Genomic DNA, 26016 nt, shown 5'->3' on the forward strand with positions numbered 1-26016 from the left:
CATTACATGACCTGACATTTGAGATTATTACTAAAAAGAACCGTCTTTTTTGGATTTGAAATAAATTTTATAATATAACAAATCTTATATAAAGTGCGATAATTCTTATATTAATTTAAATATATTATAATGAAAGAAATATTTGTTCTAGCAGGTAATAACGATTATAATTCAGGGATTATTACAATGAAATAAATACTTATTCCAATAACAATTAATGATAATTAGTGAAAATTAAAATAAATATAGATGTTTGTATATGCGCGTTTTTAAATGTGCAGTGCGAATATAAATATGAAATGTTTGTGTAACGTTTGTGTATATATAAAATTTATTTCATTTTATAACAACATTCTCAGAGAATAAAATTGTTTTAATTTATTACGTTAACAATTAATATGATATTATCGTAAAAACAAAAACTAATTACTTTTGGACATTAATTTGCTTACAATAAAAATTAATTCATCACATTATTAAAAAGGTTTATTTAACAAAATTCTTTAAAATCTATTTCGTACATAATAAACAATCTCTTAATAATTATAAGTGTCAAATCATATTTAAAAATTTATTATAATGATCTTAATTATTTATAATAAATATAATAATATATATAAATATTATAGAAATACGTATTTATTTTTTTACCAGACAGAGTAATTTTTCAAAACCTTTGATTAAGATAAAGTTAAATCATTTATTTATTTATGTAGAAATAAAGATTGCAGTATTTCATCAGTAAGTTTATCATTTTTTTAATTTCTTAATCTCTACACTGGAAGTCTATCATTTTATTGATAAGAAAAATCTTATTGTTAGAGTCATTATTGACATCGAACAACTATTGTAATCTTAGTAAAATTAAAATTTTCCAAGGACATAAGTTCAGGATAAAATAACTAAAGCAGAATTATAAATAATATCACTTAAAATTTGTTGCAATTAATTATGATTCTCGCACGATTTTTGCATTATATCAGTAATTAAACATTAAGCTCCTCTTTTTCAAGTATCGTATATATAATATTGCCTTTATAAAAAATATTTATTTATTAATATATAGTACATTCTGCTTTCATATATGTGATAATGTTTGTACAGATATTTTTATTGTTATACGCATTAAAGATTCTAAATCATTTTTAAAGATACGCAAATTTTAAAAACATTCCAATGCCAAATTAATCATAAAAATATTTAGCATTGATTATAAATTTTGGCACAACAAAGATTTTAAAATATATGAATAAATAATATTACTTTAATTTTTATAAAAATATTTTAATTGTCAAACTATTTTGTGTTAACAATTTTTTTGAAAACTAAACGAAAATAAATGGGTATCAAAATTATATGAGCAAAGCTTTAATTCTATTACAGATAAAGGCATACGATATTAGAATAATTGTGTATACATATATCAAATATACAAGCAGCATCATTATGAATGAAATGGAGCACATTCAGCGATATCAAAATGAATACATATATGATAATAATCATATAGAAATTATAAATTATACAGAATACATACATGATTTATGACCAGATATCTTAATTTAATATGCTTCGCGACATCTAAATAAAAGATATACAATTTGTTAAGATAATTTTTTTGATATATAATTTTTTTGATATATAATAAATTGTAATTACATGCCAAAAAATTTGCAATTACGTTCTGTTTATTGTTTTAATTATCAAAGCAAGGAATAATAGCGTTTGATTTGTTGCGTTAATGAGCAATAAGTCATGTCGCTTTCAGTTTCTTCATTTTGCTGTTTTCTAAGTCATTTATATAAACTTGACAATTAGCGCAATTTTATTCGATACATTTTAGCAAAATTGGTCAATAACACTCTCTGTATATAAATATCTTTTGTTATAGAAGTAATTTCGTAAGTCACATACACTTGCTGCTGCAGGAAATAGTCAGTCTTAGTAATTTTTTCAATTGTATCACAGAATCTATTGCGAAACATTTCGAAGAAAAAAAGTATTTCCCTCATCTTTTCCAGATGCATCATTGCGACGAACGCAAGATATTCGTTCTCCTTCTTCAGTTCGTTTTCTTCGTCAGTAGTTTTCGTACGGTCATATAATTCTGTATGCATATCAATCGTCACGTTTTCATTTGGCATATCGTATTTACTGCAATACATTTCCAGTTCATTATAAATGTCATTAAAGCTACTTTTACACTCCGCAGCAAAAGATCGAATACGTGTGTTGTGCCTCGTCAGCCCTTTTTCATCGATGTTACTTGGCACGTTATTGGTCTTCTCAACGTCATCAATTCCAGCACACATATTCGAAGCCAGATGATATTCATTGTCAATTACCTTAACGTTATCATCGTTGCAAAATCTTTCAAGTTCAGAGTCATCGATTTCCCCAATGTCAGCAAGTTTCAAATTCAGATCATATTTGTAGTCTATTAACATATCGCAATAATTAGTGCAATGGCGTTCGAGGTTAGCGTAAAGTCTATTAATCTCGCTCTGATGCGCCTTTACGATGTACCAAAGATATTGATTGTTCTTCAGCAACTTATTCTTTAAATTATCAGCGTTGCTAGGCACATTGGATGTTCCGACGTTATTCGTTTCCATATTCGTTGCCTCTCGCTCTATCTGAAGGTTAAATTCCATTACTTGTCCACTCTGATATAAAATATTTTTTATTTCTTTAATTTTCTGCGCGGTGAAATCTTCATACTTAATGAGATGTACGTCTTTATTTGGCATATTGTTGCGATACGTATGGAGTTGAACAAAAATTCTGTTAATTTCATTCTCGCGTGTCATTTTGACAAACTGAAGATATTTATTGTCCATCAGTAGCTTGCACTTTTCATGATCAATTTCACCCGTTTTCATTTTCGTTCTCATTTCTGCCCTCTCAATTTTAAACTTAAGCACTTCTTTCTCTAGATGTAAAAGATTGTTGATCAGACTAATTATATTAGTGAAGTATTCTCTTTGTATAGGAATCTGGTCTTTGAATTCTTTGCGATGATGTCTCTGCCAATAATTTACTATTTGATTCTTAATTCTTATAATCTCATCCTGGTACATTATTTCGACAAACTGAAGATATTTGTTCAGCAGCTCGTTCTTTTCATTGTCGATCTCACTCGGCGTACTGTCAGTCACTTGTTCTCTATCCAATTGTTCTCTGCTAGTAGTGCTTCCTATATTATTTTGAACCGATATACCTTCTTCTGGTTTTTTCCTTGTTATGGGTGTCCCGAAAATCTTCCCACATATGTAATCAAAATCTTGCTGCATTACTGAAACATCCTTTTCCATAGCTTTGATTTTTTCTTGTAATTTTTTTAATGTCACCACGTCAATATCTTCATACTGTTGAGACTCAAATATATTGTCCTGAAAATTATAGAATACAGACTAAATAAATTGTTTTCTTTATGTAATAAAGCAAATTATTTCTTAAATTACTATTTATTATACATATTATAGAATTCTTGAATTGCATCTATGTTATTTGATTTAAAACAAAACGATAAATTATTTAAATTTATGTATATATGTTTGTATATCTATAAAATTCGCTTCAATGTTATGATAATATCCACGAACTATTCATACAAATAATATAAGTTATAGAAAACTATTAAATGTATTTCAAGCTTATTGAGAAAATTAGTTTTGAAAATAATGATTAACCATTACTTATTATCGGTATTGTAATGTAAATGTAGCTCGTTATTTATTACCGACTTAAAATAATACATAATGTCATTAATGTAATACCTTATTATAAACAAAAAATAATTCCTTACTGTTACTCAAACATAAAAATGTTGTCATAATTTTTTTACCTTTTTTAACGCTGTTAAAGTTTAAGAAATGTAAAATTTGCATGCATTAAATTTATATTTTTAAATAAATTTTATGTTAATACTAAATCAATGTAACTTTTATAAAAACATTGTTATAAATATAAGACAAACATTAACAAATAATATAATTGATGTCATCATCAATATAAAAACTTAAATAAATAAAACTTTACCCAAAATGTGTGATCAATCTCGCTCATCGTGATAAGAGAAGTTTCTTGTATTCAACCGACGCGATGGATTTCTAACAACGAGTGTCCCTTGCACGCAGTTTGAACATACGAATGTTCAGTAGAACTACAAAAATAAACATATCATTACATGACCTGACATTTGAGATTATTACTAAAAAGAACCGTCTTTTTTGGATTTGAAATAAATTTTATAATATAACAAATCTTATATAAAGTGCGATAATTCTTATATTAATTTAAATATATTATAATGAAAGAAATATTTGTTCTAGCAGGTAATAACGATTATAATTCAGGAATTATTACAATGAAATAAATACTTATTCCAATAACAATTAATGATAATTAGTAAAAATAAAAATAAATATAGGTGTTTGTATATGCGCGTTTTTAAATGTGCAGTGCGAATATAAATATGAAATGTTTGTGTAACGTATGTGTATATATAAAATTTATTTCATTTTATAACAACATTTTCAGAGAATAAAATTGTTTTAATTTATTACGTTAACAATTAATATGATATTATCGTAAAAACAAAAACTAATTACTTTTGGACATTAATTTACTTACAATAAAAATTAATTCATCACATTATTAAAAAGGTTTATTTAACAAAATTCTTTAAAATCTATTTCGTACATAATACAATCTCTTAATAATTATAAGTGTCAAATCATATTTAAAAATTTATTATAATGATCTTAATTATTGATAATAAGTATAATAATATATAAATATTATAGAAATACGTATTTATTTTTTTACCAGACAGAAATTTTTCAAAACTTTTATTAAGATAAAGTTAAATCATTTATTTAAGTACAAATAAAGATTGCAGTATTTTATCAATGAGTTTTTTTTTAATTTCTTAATCTCTACATTGGAACTTTTTAATTTTATTGATAAAAAAGCCTTATTATTAAAGACATCTTATTGACATCGAATTAACATTGTAATTTTCGTTAAATTCAAATTTTGCAAATACATAAGTTCAGGATACTTTAACTAAAATAGAATTATAGATAAAATCAGATAAAATTTGTTGCAATTAATTCTGATTATCGCTCAACTTTCGCATTATATGAATAATTAAATATTAAGATTCTCTTTTTCAAGTATTGCATATAATATATATATATATAAATATTTAAAATAAAAATTAAAGTAATATTATTTATTTATATATTCTAAAATCTTCGCTGTGTTAAAATTTATAATTTTCAATGCTAAATATTTTTATGATTAATTTGGCATTTAAATGCTTTTAAAAATTTGTGTATTTTTAAAAATAATTTAGAACCTTTATTAAATATAGTACATTCTGCTTTTATATATGTATTAATGTTTATACATATGTTTTATTTATACAAATTAAAGGTTCTAAATCATTTTTAAAAATACACAAATTTTTAAAAGCATTTAAATGCCAAATTAATCATAAAAATATTTACCATTGAAAATTATAAATTTTAACACAGCAAAAATTTTAGAATATATAAATAAATAATATTACTTTAATTTTTATTTTAAATATTTTAGTTGTTAAACTATTTTGTGTTAAAAATTTTTTAAAAGCTTAAACGAAAACTTAAATAAATGGCTATCAAAATTATATTAGTAGAGCTAAGTTCTATTACAGATAAAGGCATAAAAACATCAGAATACTCGTGTTAGATATGCTAAAAATACAAGCAGTACCATTATGAATGAAATAAAGCACTTGAGCGATATCAAAATGAATACATATATGATTTATAGTTAGATATTTTAATTTAATACGCTTCCTAGCATTTAAATAAAATTATAGAGTTTGTTAAAATAATTTTTTGATATATAATAAATTGTGAGTGATTACATGCAAAAACATTTACAAATACGTTCTATTTATTGTTCTAATTATCAAAACAATGAGTGATAGCCTTTGGTTTATTGCGTTAATGAGTAATAATAAGTCATGACGCCTTCAGTTTCTTCATTTTGCCGTTTTCTCGATAAGTCATTTATATAAACTCAACAATTAGTGAAATGTTATTTCATACATGTTTGCCATATTGTTCAAAAATCCTCTCTGTAGAGAAATCTGACTATTTATGTCAAAAATTTCGTTAGTCATATACATTTGCTGATTCAAGAAAGAGTCAGTCTTAGTAATCTTTTCAATTGTATCACAAAATCTTTTGCGAAACATTTCGAAGAAAAAAAGTATTTCCCTCATCTTTTCCAGATGCATCATTGCGATGAACGCAAGATATTCGTTCTCCTTCTTCAGCTCGTTTCTGGCGTGATTAGTTTTCGTAGGGTCATATGCTTCCGTATGCATAACAATCGTCACATTTTCATTTGACATAGCATATTTGTTGCAATGTATTAGAAGTTGTTCATAAATTTTATTAAATTCTGCTTCAAAGACCACTGCAAATAACCGAAGGTTTTCATTGTCCTTCTTCAGATCGCATTTTTCATCGTTGTTCTTCGGCACTTTGTTGGTCTTCTTAATGTCATCATCTCTCAAAGTTTGATATTCGTTGTTAATTGCCCTATTGTAATCATCATTGCAATACCTTTCAAGTTCAACATAAAGTCTATTAATCTCTTCCTGATGCATCATCGCGATGTACTGAAGATATTCATTGGTCTTCCACAACATATTTAAATTATTAGCGTTGCTGGACATTTTGGATGTTCCGGGGTTATTCGTTTCCACATTTGTTTCCATATTCGTTGCCTTTCGTTCTATCTGAAGGTTAAATTCCATTACTTGTCCACTCAGACCTAAAAACTTTTTTAATTCTTCAATTCTCTCCATGATGAAAGCTTTATATATAATGAGATCTTCTTCTTCATTTGGCATATTGTACATGGCGCAATACGATTCAAATTGAATAAAGATTCTTTTAATTTCTTCCTGGCGTATTGTTTTGACAAACTGAAGATATCTATTGTCCATCAGTAGCTTGTACTTTTCATAATCGATTTCACACGGTTTCACTTTCGTTCTCATTTCTTCTCTCTCAATCTTAAACTTCAGCACTTCGTTCTCACGATGCAAAAGATTGTTGATGAGATTAATTACATTAGTGAAATATTCTATTTCCATAGCGACCCGCACATTAGATTCAGTCTTATAATGTCTGTTACTATAATTTGATATTTGATTTTTAATTCTTAAAACCTCATCCTGGTATATTATTTCAACAAACTGATGATATTTGTTCATCAGCTCATTTTTTTCATTGTCGATCTCACTCGGCGTACTGTCAGTCACTTCTTCTCTCTCCAACTGTTTTCTGCTAGTTGTGCTTCCTATATTATTTTGAAAATCTTTCGATGTATCTTCTTCTGGTTTTTCCTTTATAGGTGTCCCAAAAATCTTCTTGCATATTTTCTTAAAAACTTGCTGCATTATTGAAAACTCCTTTTTCATATCTGTGACTTTATTTTGTAATTGTGATAATATTTCCCCGTCAATATTTTCATACCGTTGACTTTCGAATATTTTGTCCTAAAAATTATAAAATACAAATTAAATAGATTGCTTCTTTTATGTAGCAGAACAAATTATTTCTTAAATTTCTTGTTATTATACATATTATATAGAATTCTCGAATAGAATCGAAGTAATTTGATTTAAAACAAAACGATAAATTATTTAATATATGAATGTTAGTATATCTATACAAAAATCGCTTTGATATTATAATAATATCTATGAACTTTTCATACAAATAATGTAAATTATAGAAATATAATAAATGTATTTCAAGCTTGAGGAAATTAGTACTAAAAATAATGGTTAACCATTACTTATCATCGTTTTAAAATATAGCTCGTTATCATTATTTGTTACCGACTTAGAATAATGTATAATATCAATGTTATCGTTATACCTAATCAATTTCAAAAAATAAGTCATTACTGATTTCAACTTTAATTTCTTCTACGCAAGTTCTAAAATAAATGTTTTGGTGAATAAAGAATTTCGACCTCGTTATAAGAAACTGTTAGATTTCTATCAGTAGTATCTTAATTATTGCAAAATATATTTTATTCTATGACTATTCACCACAACAAATTTCATGTTACGTGTACAGAATTCAGTCGACAAAACATTTGTTTTCGACATTATTTCTTAGACACAAGACAAATATTTTGCGGCGACTTACAATTAATAAAATTTGTATCATTTATATATTCTTTTTCGCTAATTATAAGATCGTGCTTTATTATAATACTAAATTTCTTATATAAATTCGTAAATAATAATACTATATATGCACATCTAATCGCAATATGTCTCAACATCCTTTCTTTATGCTATTCTCGATTATTTAATAGAAAATTTGTTTCAAAAAATATTATTTAACTTATTTTCTTACTTATTTCTATTATTTACTTTCTAAAATACATTTTCAATTTAATAAAAAAAGATATTTATTGTAGTTTTATAAGGATCTAGAGAGATTGTATATTAATTAAATGATTAAAACTTTAGCCAAAACTTGTGATTAATCTCGCTCATCGTGATAAGAGAAGTTTCTTGTATTCAACCGACGCGACGGATTTCTAACAACGAGTGTTCTTTGCACGCAATTTGAATATATACGAATGTTCAGTAGAACGACAAAAATAAATATGTGGCATCACAATACTTGTGATCTAACAATTTTGAGACTATTACTAAAAACAACCGCTTTTTTCAAGTTCAAAATAAATGTTATCATATGCCGAAACTTATGTAAAGTTGTGATAATTCTTATATTAATTTAAATATATAAATGAAATAAATCTATCTATCTATCTATCTATGTATCTATCTATATAAATAAAATAAATATTTGTTCTAGCAGGTAATAACGATTAAATAAATGAGAGACTATTATACACACAAAGCATTTAAAGCTATATATTAAACTGTGAGTTTTATAATATGCGTAACGAGAATAAACATCTCGTGTGCTTCAGAAATTAAGAAACTAATGTTTAGATCGTTGATTAAACTCTTTTCGAGTGAACATCTCTGTTATTAATGTTTTGATAACTTTTCGACATAACAATGTCTCGAAATTCATTACTCATCAGTAGTATAGTAGATTAACATTTAAATTGCAACGCGTTACATGTTGTATCTTTTCGTATTTAACTTATGACAGTGTTTACCATCATTATTTCTTTATAGGTAGTTGTATAACTTTGACTTTAATTTCATCTACTTAATTTCTAAAATAAATATTTTGATCAGCGAAATAATTTCGATCTCGTTATAAAAAAAAACATTAAAAATATCCACCAGCAATATAACTTAATAATTTCAAGATATATTTTATTTGACTAACCATCACAAATTTCTACATTTTACGTATGGATAATTCAATCGACGAAATATTTATATTTTACATTATTTCTTAAACACACGACGTATTTTTTGCTGCGACTTACAATTTATATAATTTTTTTTACACCAATTATAAGACCCATGCTTTATCAGAATATTAAATTTTTTGCAAATTCATAAATCTTATTAATATATGCACATTCAATTGCAATTTGTCTCAACATTCTTTTTTTATTCACACCTTTTTTCATGTTTTAATAAAAAATTTTTTGGGGAAAAAATTGTTCGAATAAAATTTTTTGACTTTCTATTATTTCTATACTGTAAAATCCTTCCTCATTTTATTAATAGAAGCTACAGAGTGTAGGTTTATTAGGATCTAAGGATATTTAAATTAAACGAATAAATATTTACCCAAAATTCGTGTTCAATCCCGCTCATTGTGATAGTGGAAGTTTCTTGTATCAATCGACGGATTATAACAACAAATGTCCTTTGAACACAGTTTCAATGCTCGGCGACGAATGCTCAGCAGAGTGCCAAAAATAGAAACACGTGGTGATTTTCACTCGTGATGGACAACTCAGTGAGAAATGATTGGCCGAATAGTCATCGATTCGATATCGATTCGACGAGTTTGACATCGATTCGACAACGAATCGACGTCGATTCGATCATCATTTCTTACTAAGAACTAGCGACCCGACAATCAAAATCATATACTAAAGACATTTATTTTAAATTAAAAATAAATTGTATAATATATTGAAATTCATGTAAATTTGCGATAATGTGTATACTAATTTAAATATATAAATGAGATAAATATTTGTTCTAATAGGTATAAATGCGAGACTTATTAAAATGAAAGAAATACTCATTCCAACTACAGTTAATAATAATTAATAAAATTAAAAATAAATACAGGTATTTGTATATGCGCGTTTGTTCAATGTAAATGTAAATAAAATGTTTGTGTAACATATTTATATAAATTAATTAATTTTGTAATCACATTTTGAGAGAATAAAACGGTTTTAATTTATTGTGTTCACAAATATGATAATATTGTAAAATCATAGAATTATTTTTAGACATTAATTTGTGTTTACCATAAAAATAAATTATTCGCGCATTATTAAACAAGATTTATTTATCAAGACTCTTTAAAATATATTTCTTAAATTATAAGCACTTACTTATTAATTATAAGCGGCAAATCATTTTTTACAGTTATTATAATAATTTTAGTTATTTATAATAAGTATACAACAATAATATAGAAATATAGAAATATATAGTTAATTTTTAACCAGAGTAGTTTTTCAAAACCTTTGATTAAGATATAGTTAAATCATTTGGCGTTATTTATGTGTGTACAAATAAGGATTGCAGTATTTCATCAATAAATTTATTATATTCAAATATCTTAATTTCTATATAAACTAGAGCTCTTTAATCTTATTGATAAGAAAAACCTTATTGCTAGAGTCTGTATTGACATCAAATTACTGTTGTAATCTTTGTTAAATTCAATAAATTTTCCAAGTACATAAGTTGAGAATAATTTAACCAAAGTAGAATTATAAATAAAATCAGATAAAATTTGTTGCAATTAATTCTTTCGCTCGATTTTCGCATTATATGAGTAATTAAACATTAAGCTCCTTTTTTCAAGTATCAACTATAATATTGCATTTATACAAAAATTAATTTATTAATATATATAGTAATACATTCTGCTTTTATATATGTGTGAATGTTTGTACATATATTTTTATTTATACATTTTAAAGATTTTCAATCATTTTTAAAAATAGACAAATTTTTAAAAACATTTAAATTCCAAATTAATTACAAAAATATTTGTATAGCATTGAAAATTATAAATTTTGGCACAACAAAGATTTTAGAATATATAAATAAATAATATTACTTTAATTTTTATTTTAAATATTTTAATTGTTAAACTATTTCGTGTTAAAAATTTTTTGAAAACTTAAACGAAAATAAATGGCTATCAAAATTATATGAGCAGAGTTAAGTTCTATTACAGATAAAAGCATAAAAACTTTAGAATAATTGTGTTAGATATGCTAAAAATACAATCAGCAGCAGCAAAATATGAATCAAATTAGTACATTGAGCGATACAAAGTGAATACATACATGCTTCATGATAGGATATTTTAATTTAACACGTTTTCTGACATCTAAATTAAAGATATAGAATTTGTTAAGATAAATTTTTTTATATATAATAAATTGTGAATAATTACAGATTGTGAATATTTCCCAAAATATTTATAATTACGTTCTGTTTATTGCTATAATTATTAAAGCAATGAATGATAGCATTTGATTTGTTACGTTAATGAGTAATAAGTCATCTCGCTTTCAGTTTCTATATTTTGCCGTTTTCTCGGTAAGTCATTTATATAAACTCAACAATTAGCGCAATTTTATTTGATACGACTCCGCCATCTTGTTCAATAACAACCTCTGTATACATATCTGGCAATTTATGTCAGAAATTTCCTTAGTCACATACACTTGCTGCTGCAAGAAAGAGTCAGCCTGAGTAATATTTTCAACTGCATCAAAGAATCTAATGCAAAATGTGTCCATGAGAAAAAAAATTTCCCTAATTTTTTCCAGATGCATCATTGCGACAAACGCGAGATATTCGTTGTCCTTCTTCAGCTCGTTTTCTTCGTCATCAGTTTTCGTAGGGTCATATGCTTCCGTATGCATAACAATCGTCACGTTGTCATTTGGCGCCTCGTATTTGCTGTAATACATTTGAAGTTGATCATAAATTTTAAAAAAGTCTTCTTTAAACACCACTGCAAAAGACCGAAGATTTTCGTTGTCCCTCTTCAGCTCTTCTTCAGTGTTACTCAGCACGTTATTGGTCTCCTCAACGTTATGTTCCACATCGAATCTATCCATATCGAAATAATATTCGTAATGAATTGCCCGATCGTAATCATCGTTGCAATAGCTTTCAAGTTCAGCGCAAAGTCTATTAATCGCTCTCTGATGCGCCTTTACGATGTACCAAAGATAATCATTGTTCTTCAGCAACTTATTCTTTAAATTATCAGCGTTGCTGGGCATATTGGATGTTCCGCCGTTATTCGTTTCTATATTCGTTGCCTCTCGCTCTATCTGAAGGTTAAAGTCCATTACTCGTCCACTCAGATTTAAAATATTTTTTATTTGTTCAATTCTCTGCATGATGAAATCTTCATACTTAATGAGATCTACTTCTTCATCTGGCATATTGTATTTGTCGCAATACGTTTGGAGTTGAACAAAAATTCTTTTAATTTCTTCCTGGCGTATCATTTCGACAAAGTGAAGATAATTGTTGTCTATCAGTAGCTTGCACTTTTCATGATCGATTTCACGCGACGTATTAATCAACTCGACGTCAAACGTTCTCACTATTGTTCTAATTTCTTCCCTGTGAATCTTCAACTTCAGCACTTTGTCCTCACGTTGCAAAAGATTGTTGATCAGACTAATTATATTAGTGAAATATTCTGTTTGCATAGCGATCTGTACTTCTATTTGCATGTAACGATATCTCTTCCAATAATCTAATATTTGATTCCTAATTCTTATAATCTCATCCTGGTACATTATCTCGTCAAACTGAAGATATTTGTTCATCAGCTCATTCTTTTCATTGTCGATCTCACTCGGCCTACTGTCACTCATTTGTTCTTTATCCAGTTGTTCTCTGCGTAGTCTATAATTATCGGTTACGTTAACCTTGGCAACATCTTTAGTGTTTTGTTGTGTGGCAATACTCGTTCTTGCTAAATTATTTTGATCTTCTTCCGATGTAGCTTCTTCTGGTTCTTTCTCTTTTATAGGTGTCCCGGAAATCTTGTTACACATTTCCTCAAATATTTGCTGCATTCCTAACATGTCAATTTGTATATTTTTGACTTTGGTTTGTAATTTTTCTAATGTAACCACGTCGATATTTTGATACTGTTGATGCTCGAATATATCGTCCTGAAAATCATTGAATACAAATTAAATAGATTGCTTTCTTTATGTAATAGTGTAAATTATTTTTTAAATTTCTTGTTATTATACATATATAAAATTCTCGAATAGAATCTATGTTGATTTAAAACAAAATATTGTATAATTTCATTTATACATATATGTTATATCTATAAAATTCACTTTAATGTCATGATAATATCTATAAATTATTCATACAAATAATGTAAATTATAAAAATTTAATAAATATATTTCGAGGTAGAACAAATTAGTTTTGAAAATAATCTTTAACCATTACTTATTATTATTGATTTTAAAATGTACCTCGTTATCTTTATTTGTTATCAACTTAAAATAATGTAATGTCTCATAAATGTTATCATTATACATTATTATCAATTTTAAAAAATAATTCGTTGTTGTTACTCAAAGAAAAAAATATCGTTAAAATTTTTGTTACTTTTTTAACGCTGTTACAAATAAAATTAGAAAGCATAAAATTTATATTTTTAAATAAATTTGTATGTTAAAATATATTAAATAAATATAATTTTTATAAAAATATTACTATTAGAATAAGACATTTAAAAAACAATATTATTAATATCATCATCAATATAAAATCTATAATATTTTTATCTCTTGATATTTTAATAGAGAAAATTACTTCCAGAAATAAATAAATTTCATTTTTTGATTCATTATTTCATTACTTCTTAAACACACGACGCGTATATTTTGCTGCAACTTACAATTTATATAATTTTTTTACAATTATAAGACTCATGCTTTATCAGAATATTAAATTTTTTGGAAATTCATAAATCTTAATATATGTACATTTAATCGCAATTTGTTTCAACATCCTTTCTTTTGTCTCACGCCTTTTTCATGTTTTAATAAACAAATTTTTGGGGAAAAAATTTGTTCGAATATAATTTTCTGACTTTCTATTATTTATATACTCTAAAATCCTTTTTCAATTTAATAATATCCAACGAGAAGAATCGACGTCGATTCGTCGTCGTGTCAAATTAACTGAATTAATGTCGAATCGATGTCGATTCGACCGATCATTTCTCGCTGGTTAGAAAATATAAAATGTAGTTTTATTAGGATCTGAGGGGATATTGTTAATAAAACTAATAAATCTTTACCCATAATTCGTGATTAATCTCGTTCTCGTTCATAGTGGAAGTTTTAGTATTCAGCCAACAAATTCCTAAGAACGATAATGTCCTTTATACACAGTTTCAATGTGACGAATATTTGGCAAAGTAGGAAAAATATAAACACGTGGTGATTCTTTTCGTTCGAGACTAGCGTCTCGACAATCAAGATCATGTACTAAAGACACCCGCCTATTTTAAACTCAATAAATTGTATAATATATATAAAAATTCATGTCCCTTTGCGATAATTTGTATTCTAATTTAAATATATAAACGAGATAAATATTTGTTTTAACCCGGGTAATAACGATAAAATAAATGAGACACTATTAGAATGAAATAAATTCTCATTCTTTAACTACAGTTAATAATAATTAGTAAAATTAAAAATATATATAAATACAGGTGTTGTTATATACGCGTTTGTAAATGTTCAATGCAAATATAAATATAAAATGTTTGTGTAACATATATATATATATATATTATTTTAATTTTATAATCATATTTTGAGAGAATAAAATTATTTTAATTTATTGTGTTACAATTAATATGATAATAATTTAAAAACAAATTAGATTATTTTTTTATATTAATTTGGCTTTCAATAAAAATTAATTTATTGCCTTATTGAAAAAAGTTTATTTATTAAAGCTCTTTAAAATGTATTTCTTAAATAGTAAGCAATCTCTTAATTATTAATTATAAGACAACTTATTTTCTTAAAGAATTATTATAATAAATTTTATTATTTATAATATGTATAAAATAATAATATATCAATATTATAAAAACATATAGTTTTTTTCATTAGACAGAGTAAGTTTTAAAACGTTTAATCAGTAATATATGAATGATCAGTAATTATATGAATAAATTATATATGTTATTTTTTGTGTATGAAAAACATTGACGTTTGTTATAAATTTATTTAATGGCTGAGAAATCAATACAAACAAAAATAATATATCGAGAAAATATACAAAAAATTATTTTTTATTAACTATTACTAAATGTCTTTACTTCTATATTATAACTTTATTAATACGAAATGTCTTATTGTGTTAAAATCATTAACCATATCAAATTATTATTGTAATCTTCATTAAGTTCAAACTGAGAACAAAAGTTAAGGATAATTTAATTATTAAAAATAAGGCACAGCGTTAGTTAAAGTCAGTTGTATAGTACATGCTGTTTAAATGTATACATATTTATATATCAGTGCATATATATATACATATATATATATGCCATGTTTTAAATCATTTTCGAAAAATAGACTAGAATCGTTTTAAGAAAATTTAAATGGCAACTTAATTATAAAAATATTTAACATCGATAATTAGATGTTGTGGCACAATAAAGATATCAGAATACAATATAGATAATAATAAGTAATAATATTATATCAATTTTCATTCAAGATATTTTAACTGCTAAATAATTTTGTGTTAAAATTTTCTGGACACTTATTGAAAAATAAATAATTATTGAAATAATTGATTATCAAAATCTATGATCAGAATAAAATTAAGTTCTACTACAGATATATGTATAAAAAGAATAATTTATAATAATTGTGTTAAATATGCTAAAAGAATCAGTATTTCTATATGGCTTATTGAGCGATGTCAAAATAAACACATATATGCTTTACGATTAGTTACTACAATTTAGCTAGCATGCTTTGTGATATCTAAATTAAAGATAAAATCTGTTCAGATAATCCTTTCGATATATAATAAATTGTGGATGATTACACGCAAGAATATCTACATTAACAAATATTTTTTAAGTTTCGTTATTTTGTCATTTTCTAGTCACTTATACATATACATATATGTTCAAAATTTAGCGCGCTTAATCCTTACTTTTTATTATACCAATTTTTCACATGTTACTATTAGTTCCAATTCCTTATGCAATTTAGGAATATGGGCATTTATTGATGACAAATCGTTAATCACAAATATAATCTGCTTCATGAAATTGTCATACGCAGCAATATTCTCAATTATTTCACTGAATCTATTGCGATACATTTGAAAGAAAAAACATATTTCATTAATCTTCTCCAGATGCATCATCGCGATGAACGCAAGATATTCGTTGTCCCTCATCAGCTCATCTTTTTTGTCGTGTGTTTTCATAGAATACGGCTTCGTATGCATAACAATCGTCACGTTTTTATTTTTCATATCGTATTTGTCCCTATACATTTGAAGTTGATCATAAATTTGAATAAATTCTTTTTGATACATTATTCTAACGGACCGAAGATCTTCATTGTTCTTCCTCAGCTCATTCTTGTCATCAATTTTCCTCAGCATCTTCACATTTTCAATAGCCTCATAATATTTGTTGCAAAACATTTGGAGTTGTATATAAATTCTATCAATCTCTTCCTGATGCTTTTTCGCGATGTACCGAAGATATCCGTTGTTCTTCATCAACGTATTCTTTACATTATCGCTCCCGACGTCATCCCTGTCCATATTCATTGCCTCTCGCTCTATCTGGAGATCGAAGTCTATTGCTTCCAGCTTTAACATGCTTTTTATTATTACAATTCTCTGCACGATGAAATTTTTATGCATAGCGATCTTCACTTCTTCATTTGGCATATTGTAAATGTCGCGATACATTTGAAGTTGAACAACAATTCTATTAATCTCTTTCTGACGTATCGTCTCGGTAAACCGAAGATATTTATTGTCTATCATTAGTTTGCTCTTTTCATAATCGACTTTACACGACATATTGTTTTTCTTTTTTGTTGTCATTAGTTGTCTATCAAGCTTGATATTCAGCACTTTATCTTCCAACTCCAAAAATTGGTTCATCAAATTAATTATATACAAGAAGTATTCTATTTGCACAGCGAACTGCACTTTACGTCTTTTGGAATAGTGTCTTCTCCAATAATTCATTTGTTGACGCATAATTCTTTTAATTTCATCCTGATACATTAGCTCGACGAACTGGAGATACTTATCATCTCTTATCAGCTCGCTCTTTTCGTCGTCTGTAATTTTTTCTTGTAATTCTTCCGAAAACTTGATGTTCTCCTCAGCCTCGGCATCATTTTTAGTGTTTCGTTGTGTAGCAGTTGTACATGCTATATTATTTTGAACTTCTTCCGATATATCTTCCGTCGATTTCTTTTGTTCTATTATTTGCTGGAAACTGAAGTCATATGTTTTCTTAAATTTGTGCTGTATTTTTAAGATTTCATCTTGCATTCCTTTTGTACATTCAATTAAATTTAATATTGTATTATGGTTAATATTTTCATATGTTTGACTTGCGAATAAGTTATCCTGAAAAGCATAGAATTCAAATTAAATTGATGATTTTCTTTATGTAGTAGACAAAATTTTATATTTCTTATTATACTATAGAATTCTCTAATAGAATCTATTTTCTTAATTTATTTTATTTATTGATTTTTTTTAATGATAATATGTGAACTATTTACACGGGTGATAAAGATTATAAGAAAATGTAATAATAAATGTATTTCAAAATTGGGAAGGTTATTTTCAAAAATAGTTTGTTAACAGTTACTTATAAATTATAAAATATTTGTTGTTATTGTCATGTTGTTACCGATTTAAAAAAATATAACTGTTATTAAGTGTTATCATTATTTATTATCGATTTCAAAAAATATCTTGTTACTACTACTCAAAAAAGGAGTTTCTCAAATTTAAAAAAGTTGTTACATTTTTTAAAAACATTAGAAGGCCAAAATATGTATAAAACACATTAAATTTACATTAAATTTACATTAAATTTACATTTTTAAATTAATTTTTTTTTAAATATAACATATAATTTATATCACTATTAATGTATAAAAAATAAAAAACAATATAATTATATATTTTATATCAGTATTGATGTAAATTATTTAATTATTTTAATAATTTTAATAATTAGTTTGTATCTTGCTTTTCTATAATATAGAAAAAAGTTTCAAATATAAATATAAATGTAAATATAAAATATAAATGCACATGTAAAGAAAAAGCTTCCGAAGCAAATTGCAGTGAATACGTGCATGTATTAATAATTATTTTACAACTAAAACATTAAACTGTGGGTCTTATATTTGTAATCTGTTATTGTAAAATCTTGTATATGTATACTCTAAAATCCATTTTAAATTTAATAATTAATATAAATAAATGTTTGATAATTTAATGTATTATGAAAGGACAGCGAGGAATTGAATATATATTAATTAAAAATTTAAAAAATAAAACTTTACCCAAAATTCATGATTAATCTCGCTCATCGTGATAAGTGGAAGCTTCTTGTATTTAGCTGACGGATCCCTAACAACGAGTGTCCTTTACACACAGTTTTGATACACAAATGTTCAATATAGAGCAGCAAACATCAATACGTGGTGATTACACTAAGCGACCCAACAGCTGTTTTGACATCTAATTTTAAAATTTACAAACATAGCGGTATGTTTTGTGATCTCTTCCTATGGAAAAAATTAATCATACAGAAACAAGTTCCGAAAAAATCATTTTATAATGATATTTTTGTACAGACGCTTAAATACTCGTTTAACAATTTATTACGGCCGACCCTGTGTTTGATGCCAAAAAATACGAGTAGGGTTGCATACACTTAGATTATTTCCGACAGAAAAAAAATTATTTATTAATAAACAGACCCCGGAATAATTCAAGATATTTACATACACTTATTGTATATGTCGCGATACATTTGAAATTGAACACTAATTCTATTAATCTCTCGACGATGTATTCCTGAGACAAACTGAAGATATTTATTTTCTATCACTATGTTATCAATAATCTTGCTCTCTTCATCGATCTTACACGACGTATATATTAGTCATCTCGACGCCAACCGTTTCACTTCTGCTGTCATGTGCTCTCTCATGAGCTTAATATTCAGCACTTTGTCTTCATAGTCGAAAAGTTTTCTCATCAGACTAACCAGATGCATGGAGTATTCTATTTGCAAAGCGATCCGCATTTCGTCTCTTATGAAACATACAGTGTATCTTGCCGTGCTTTCTAAATTGATCGGTAACTTTTCTAATTTCATCTTGATATATTATCTCGAGGCACACAAGATGTTTATTATCCCTCATCAGCTTTATCATGCTATTTTTTTCATCGTCGATTTTATTTGTCGTATTATCAGTCATTCGTTATTTCGTTAAATCCGTCTTTTTCAATTCTTCTTTCACTTCTTCCTTTATTTGTTCCGAAAATTTAATGTTCTTTAATTTTTTGTTCTATGACTCTCTGAAAATTGTATATTTTCTCAAATTCTTGTGGTATTACTAAGAAATTGTTTTTCGTATATTCGATATATTCGATAAAATGTAATGATGTATTCTGGGCAATACTTTCTTCGTTTAATATTCGCATAACTCTGTCTTAAAAATGATAGAATTTAAACTAAATAAATTGCTTTTTTTATGTAGAGAACATTTTTTATTACATTCTTTTTTATTTTAGAATCTTTGTTATTATATATAGAATTTTCTAATAACTAATAGAATATATTTTATTATATGTAAAGCAAAATAATAATATGTCTAATTTATGTTACACATTCATAATAAAACTAATAATAAATATATTTCAAAATTAAGGAGATTATATTCAAACCGTATTCTGGGCAATACTTTCTTCGTATTCATTAACCGTTATTTATTATCGTTTTTTTTTCTTTATCATAATTCACTATAAAATTGTTTCTTCTTGGCGGACTTTTAATTTTATGATTTACAAATTCTAACGTAATATACGAATTTATGAGTTAAAGTTATTTTCGATCATGCACAATAATTTACAAGAATATTATTATTTAATTTAACATAAAACTCGTTAAATTATGTCGACATTGTTTATTATTTTGTAATAGAATTTAATAATTTTATATGTCTTTATTTACAGAAATCGTACCGCGATTCAAAAAGTAACAATAAAAATAACTATTGCATTTGTTAATGATTATTTAAAAAATGTGTCAAAGTTTTTTTTATAAAAATTAGAATACCATCATTATTATAGTTATCAAGAAAAGAGATTGTTATAACTGTAATAATGAGTAATTTTATAATTATTACATCGTTCCCTGAGTCTTATCTTATTTCTATTATATATATATTCTATTTTTTCAATTTAATGATAAATAAAATGTAGTTTTATGAAGAAAGAATGAGCAGGTGAAATAATTAAACAAATAAAATCTTATTCAAAAACCGCGAGTTTCACTTATTGTAATAGTGGTAAATTCTTGTAACAGATTCAACCAATGGATTTCTAAACGAGTGTCTTTTACACGTTGCAACACACTAATGTTCAGCACAGCAGTAAAAATAAACACACATTGTAACAGCAACACTAGCGACCCAATAATATTGAAACCATTACTAAAGATAGTCGCTTATTTTAAATTTAATATTTATTTTATAATAACAAAAACTCACGCTAATTTGCGATAATTCTTAGACTAATTTAAATATATTAATGAGATAAATATTTGTTCTAATCGCAGATAACGCTTAGATACTAGTATGTATCTTCTATTAATTTTAATTAATACACTGGAAAAATAATCTTGTTATATTAAGAAAAATTCTGTTTGAAAATGGACGAAACAAAATTATTGGTTAAATCTACCAGAATTCCTTTTGCATCTTGTTTGCACATTAAATCAGTTGGTGCAAACAAGATACTTGTTGTACTAAAAGAAATTCTGGTAGATTTAACCAGTAATTCTGTTTCGTCCATTTTTGAACAAAATTTTTGTTAATGCAACAAAATTTTTTTTCCAATGTAAAGATAATCACATCAATCAATTATAAATCTCGTTAAAGATATGTGAAGTCCATGAGTTACAATAAATATTTTGTTTATTTTCTTATCTGTAATCGAAATTTTTGTAAGATGTCTATTTTTTTAAATAACAGAATAAATCGCGATTCGATCATTTTACTGCGCGTTCTCCATCGGAATTATATTTAGATCTTCGATAAATCAAACGGTAAAGCATCGAACGAAATATATTTGTCTCTAAATAAATATTTCCGAAACATTTTACGTATTAGAGTACATATATATGTATATCTCTAGAAATGTTAAATGGTACATGCGCATTTTAAAATATACATTAATTATGACATCGATATGCACTTAAAAATAATGGATCAATATTGCAGAAATTGGAAAATATTTTTGTAAATACTCATTATGTGCCGAACGAAATGCTAGGAAAACATTACCCAAATGCGATGTCGCAGTTGTTCGTAAAATATTGAGTAAATTATAAAATATTAAGCGGCGCAGAAGTTGTGCGCCTGCTTTTTTTACGACAAAAGTTTTGATTAAAATAAACGTAATAAAAGTAAAAGAAATATTCAGTCTCCATCTAAGGAAAGCAATAACAAGTGAAAGTATCTTGACAATAAAGAAAAAAAAATCCCCTCTAAAATGACGCACATCACAGATTTGCATCACAGTCACCATTTTTTGACAAAGAACAAAGATCAATGAGAAAGTCAAAATATTTGGGTTGACCAAAATAATTTGTATTAAAAATATTAAAATTATTATATACACACACATATACTTATGTATTATTCTCTTGATCGATCAATCGAATAAATCAAATTTTTCTCAGAAATCTCAAAGTATAATATTACCCCTATTTTATAATGTCGATTATTTTATTTTATTTATAAATGGAAGAAAAAAATCTCTTTAGTATAGAATTATGACTATAAATTATATTAACAAAACAATAAAAAATACGTGCAAATAAAGACGTGTTTTATCAATTTTTGACAAATAAAAGAGAGTTTAAATCAAAATATGAATGATTTTAATAATTTAATACACCCAAATTTAATATGCTCCTATTAAAGAAAATTGTAATTGTAACATTCTTCTTGAGTTCACAATAATATGTAAAAAGACAAAATAGTGGCAAGTGAGTATTTTTCAATATACGAAAGTTTGGTCACGAGTAATTACACATGATTTTATTCGTTAAATATTATTTTAATATCAAACGTGAAAGATCTTAGTCTAAATATTATATATTATTAGTAACTATATTTTTTGTTGATCATGATCGCGTTTCTTTATTATTATTTTTCACTAAGACTATTTTTCGCGATTATTTAATATAAAATAATAAAAAAACATAATATTTCCCCTTATATTTTTTTAATATTTATGTAGCGCATATCATAAATTTAACTTATTATATTTATTGTATTTGCATTTGTCATTATAATTTATTAAAAAAATGGTTTTTCCATAAGAACTATTCGACAAAAATTGTGCAGATATAATCAGACAAACCTCTCTATATATATTTTATATACCTGTATTTTTATAAATATATTTGTTTAATTTTAACTTAAATTGCGATGAGTGTCACGCAAAATAAATTCCATTTAATGCGAGAGATGTTTGGCATTATATAATTTCTTACAGGTTTTATCTTAATGTGTAAAATTAGAAAATGTATTCTTAATATATAAAAGAAATTCAAACCGTTTCAAGATTTAAAGTTTATCTCCTTTTATGAATAATTTATACAAGCTTTATCATAATATTTTTAGTATTATAAAGATGTTATATCAAATATATTATATCGCGCTATAAATGAGAGTTTACTATTTAAATAAAATCGCATTAGAATCGAATAAGTGACAAATTACTCACTTTAAGTTGCCTGCCACTTTCGTCTTTCCTGCTTTTTTCTCTCTCATATTCATATTCATTCTTCATAGCACCTCACTCACTTTTTCAGTCATAAAAACACTTGCAAAAACACGGTTAAACACAATCGAGCACGCACTAATAACTAGAATATGGTATTTTATAATCATGTTTTATTCGCTTTAACAAATTTAATATTTTTCACGCAATACTGTATTAATTAAAGAATTTAACATATTTTATATGTTAAGTTTCTATCACGTAATATAAGTTGCGTATGTTATTATCGTGGCGAGAAGAAAGAGAGCGCGTGTCAGTGTTTACAACGCGATTTCGAGACTACGAGACGATTTTGACCGAACTCAGGTATGCGATGACGCTTCGAAGCCGGAATGAAGAATGGGGATAGGAGCACGTATCAGTATGCTTGACAAAAATTGAATAAACGCAGATGACATAAGGCACAATAGTGAAAAGAGAAAATATTAGGAATAAATATTAAATATTAAAAATTTTAAAATAAGAATTATTTTCAAATAATAAAATCGAAAAGAGTCTAAGATGTAAAAATACAAATTCGGATATAAAGAGCTAGTAAAGGAAAATAAACTAATAAGAGCACTTTATACTTGAATTTATATTTGTATATCAGAGTTTTTTTTATTGCGCTCGAAACTATGCTACAGAACTATAGAACTCGTCGAAAACTATAAATTTTATTGTTTAAATATTGAAAAAATCGAAGTGATATGTTAACTTTCAAACACAGTTAGCACATCATTTAACATTTTCCAAATTTGAACAATGAAATTTTATAGGTTTCGACGAGATCTATAGTTCTGCAGCATATATCCGACCGTAGGTTGCTACTAAATATATATTTAATCAAAAAAACTAAAAGTATTTTCGAATATATGATATGCTGGCGGTATTTCGAGCATTTTCTTTATTGTAAAATAATTCTCGTACAGTCCGGAGCACGTACATTATTATCCAAACAGTTCTGTCCATCAAAATATTATGGAAATTTTTTCGACAATTATGTAATCCTCAAAACTCATGGATAAATTAAATCATCGCTTTAAACGACTGCAACTAATTAAAAAATGAAAGATCCTAAGTATTTTTAGGGGTCACAATAAAGAACGTAATCACATCGAGAACTTATAAAACGAGAAAAACATGGAAAGTTTTTTTTGGTTGAATCATTATGTAGATATATGTAAACTTCAAAGATATAGTCATGTGATATGAATTAAATAAACCATATACGCAATTTTTCTAACTAAATTCTAATGTACAGCCAAGTAGAATCAATCAACATGAATGAATGAATTACAAAATGATTAGATTAAATTGTTGCATAATCATTAATATGTTTTTATAAAATGTATTAAATTAAATATATTTTTTATTTTAAATTTATTGCATTTATATTTTTAATATTATATTGCAAAAATATTTTCTTATAAACTGAAATATTCATCCTAATTAATTAAAGTTGTAATTCATCCATTTTGAGGTAACGAAACTATTTATACTCTACAGTCTACAATCTACATTCTACAATCAAATATACATATATGAAATCGTTACCTCGGGAAATAATAATTTCACTCACCGATCGATGCGTAGCAGCGGAGTTGACTGCACAGAAGCTACGTTGATCTGTAACATAGAAATAAAATATAAATTAAAACAATGCTATAAATATATCGTAAGAGGTCCCAAGACATACCGCTATGCTTGTGATTTTTGGAATTAAATGTCAAAATGGCCATAATGAATTTTGTACGGATATATTTGCGGATATATGTAAATATCTTGTTGAACGGAATTCTTCCGGGCCTTGTTTATTGAAATATCACGATGAAAAGATATTTACGGATTTTGTTTCCGTACGAATAATTTTTTTTCTATCGTAAGAAAATATATATTTAAAAAATTTTCCCATTAAATGTATTCATTAAATTTTATATACAAAGCATGCAACAATCAGTAGATAATCAATTGTATAATTATAAATAACTTTATAAATTTATAAATATTTTACTTTATTTAATTATTATTTAAGTTATAATTTATAATTTAATTTATTACTAATTTTATTTTACAAATTGTGTAAAAATTATTTTGTCTTAATGCAAACTTTTATCATAAGTATTTCTCTTTAATTCTCTTTTATTTAAATCATGAAAATAGTTTTAAATATATATAAGTATGCAATAAATGACAAAATAATTTTAAATATATGCAATGTCTGACAAATATTATATAATATATATATATATATATATATATATATATAACACTCACCCCAAAGTTGCTCCGCCGGCGCCTGATGCCTCTCACTCAGGCCTGCTCCTCCTCTCAGGTTGATTAGCATTTTCCGTTGATTATCAAAGTTTTTGATTTAAACGCACGATACTTTATTCGTTACACTCCCGCACTTAATACGCGCGATACTTTATTCGGCACTCCCGCACTGAAACGTGACGCGATTATACTTTTGCGGAAGCCGAATGTATCTGAAATACTTCCGCTGTGTCGGTGTGTCGCTCAATACGTAATTTGATTACGGTGTCAGACACACCGTATGCGTTTCATTAATAATACTATTATAATGTCAATAGTCCTCCTTTTTAATGAATATTAAAAATATTGAGTATATAATTATACGTCGGCTAA

At 25.8% G+C, this 26016-nt stretch overlaps 3 protein-coding genes across 6 annotated transcripts; all 3 read right to left on the reverse strand.

Moving 5' to 3' along the window:
• Nucleotides 1-1350: 1350 nt before the first annotated feature.
• LOC114934248 (uncharacterized) lies at nt 1351-25885 on the reverse strand. Of its 4 annotated transcripts, XM_029306911.2 has the most exons (4): nt 25645-25885; nt 24950-24996; nt 4042-4165; nt 1351-3392 (listed from the first exon to the last, which is right to left on the reverse strand). In XM_029306911.2, the coding sequence occupies exons 3-4, from the start codon at nt 4066-4068 to the stop codon at nt 1815-1817; spliced, it is 1605 nt and encodes a 534-aa protein (XP_029162744.2). In that variant the 5' UTR covers nt 4069-4165; nt 24950-24996; nt 25645-25885; the 3' UTR covers nt 1351-1814. The 4 variants fall into 4 exon arrangements, with proteins under 4 accessions (XP_029162744.2, XP_085339399.1, XP_029162743.2 ...); XM_085483273.1 differs by lacking the exons at nt 24950-24996; nt 25645-25885 and adding an exon at nt 23332-23396; XM_029306910.2 differs by lacking the exons at nt 24950-24996; nt 25645-25885 and adding an exon at nt 9812-10122.
• Nucleotides 11686-14721, reverse strand: LOC114934247 (uncharacterized). Its single transcript, XM_029306908.2, has 2 exons — nt 14579-14721; nt 11686-13425 (listed from the first exon to the last, which is right to left on the reverse strand). The coding sequence occupies exons 1-2, from the start codon at nt 14609-14611 to the stop codon at nt 11848-11850; spliced, it is 1611 nt and encodes a 536-aa protein (XP_029162741.2). The 5' UTR covers nt 14612-14721; the 3' UTR covers nt 11686-11847.
• Nucleotides 15805-19110, reverse strand: LOC114934249 (uncharacterized). Its single transcript, XM_029306913.2, has 2 exons — nt 18870-19110; nt 15805-17916 (listed from the first exon to the last, which is right to left on the reverse strand). Exons 1-2 carry the CDS (start codon nt 18894-18896, stop codon nt 16474-16476), a joined length of 1470 nt encoding a protein of 489 aa, XP_029162746.1. The 5' UTR covers nt 18897-19110; the 3' UTR covers nt 15805-16473.
• Nucleotides 25886-26016: the final 131 nt, after the last annotated feature.

The sequence above is a fragment of the Nylanderia fulva genome, unplaced genomic scaffold (assembly GCF_048542155.1).
Source record: "Nylanderia fulva isolate GAGA-0341 unplaced genomic scaffold, ASM4854215v1 Scaffold24, whole genome shotgun sequence".
In the NCBI taxonomy this organism is placed as follows: Eukaryota; Metazoa; Arthropoda; class Insecta; order Hymenoptera; family Formicidae; genus Nylanderia; species Nylanderia fulva.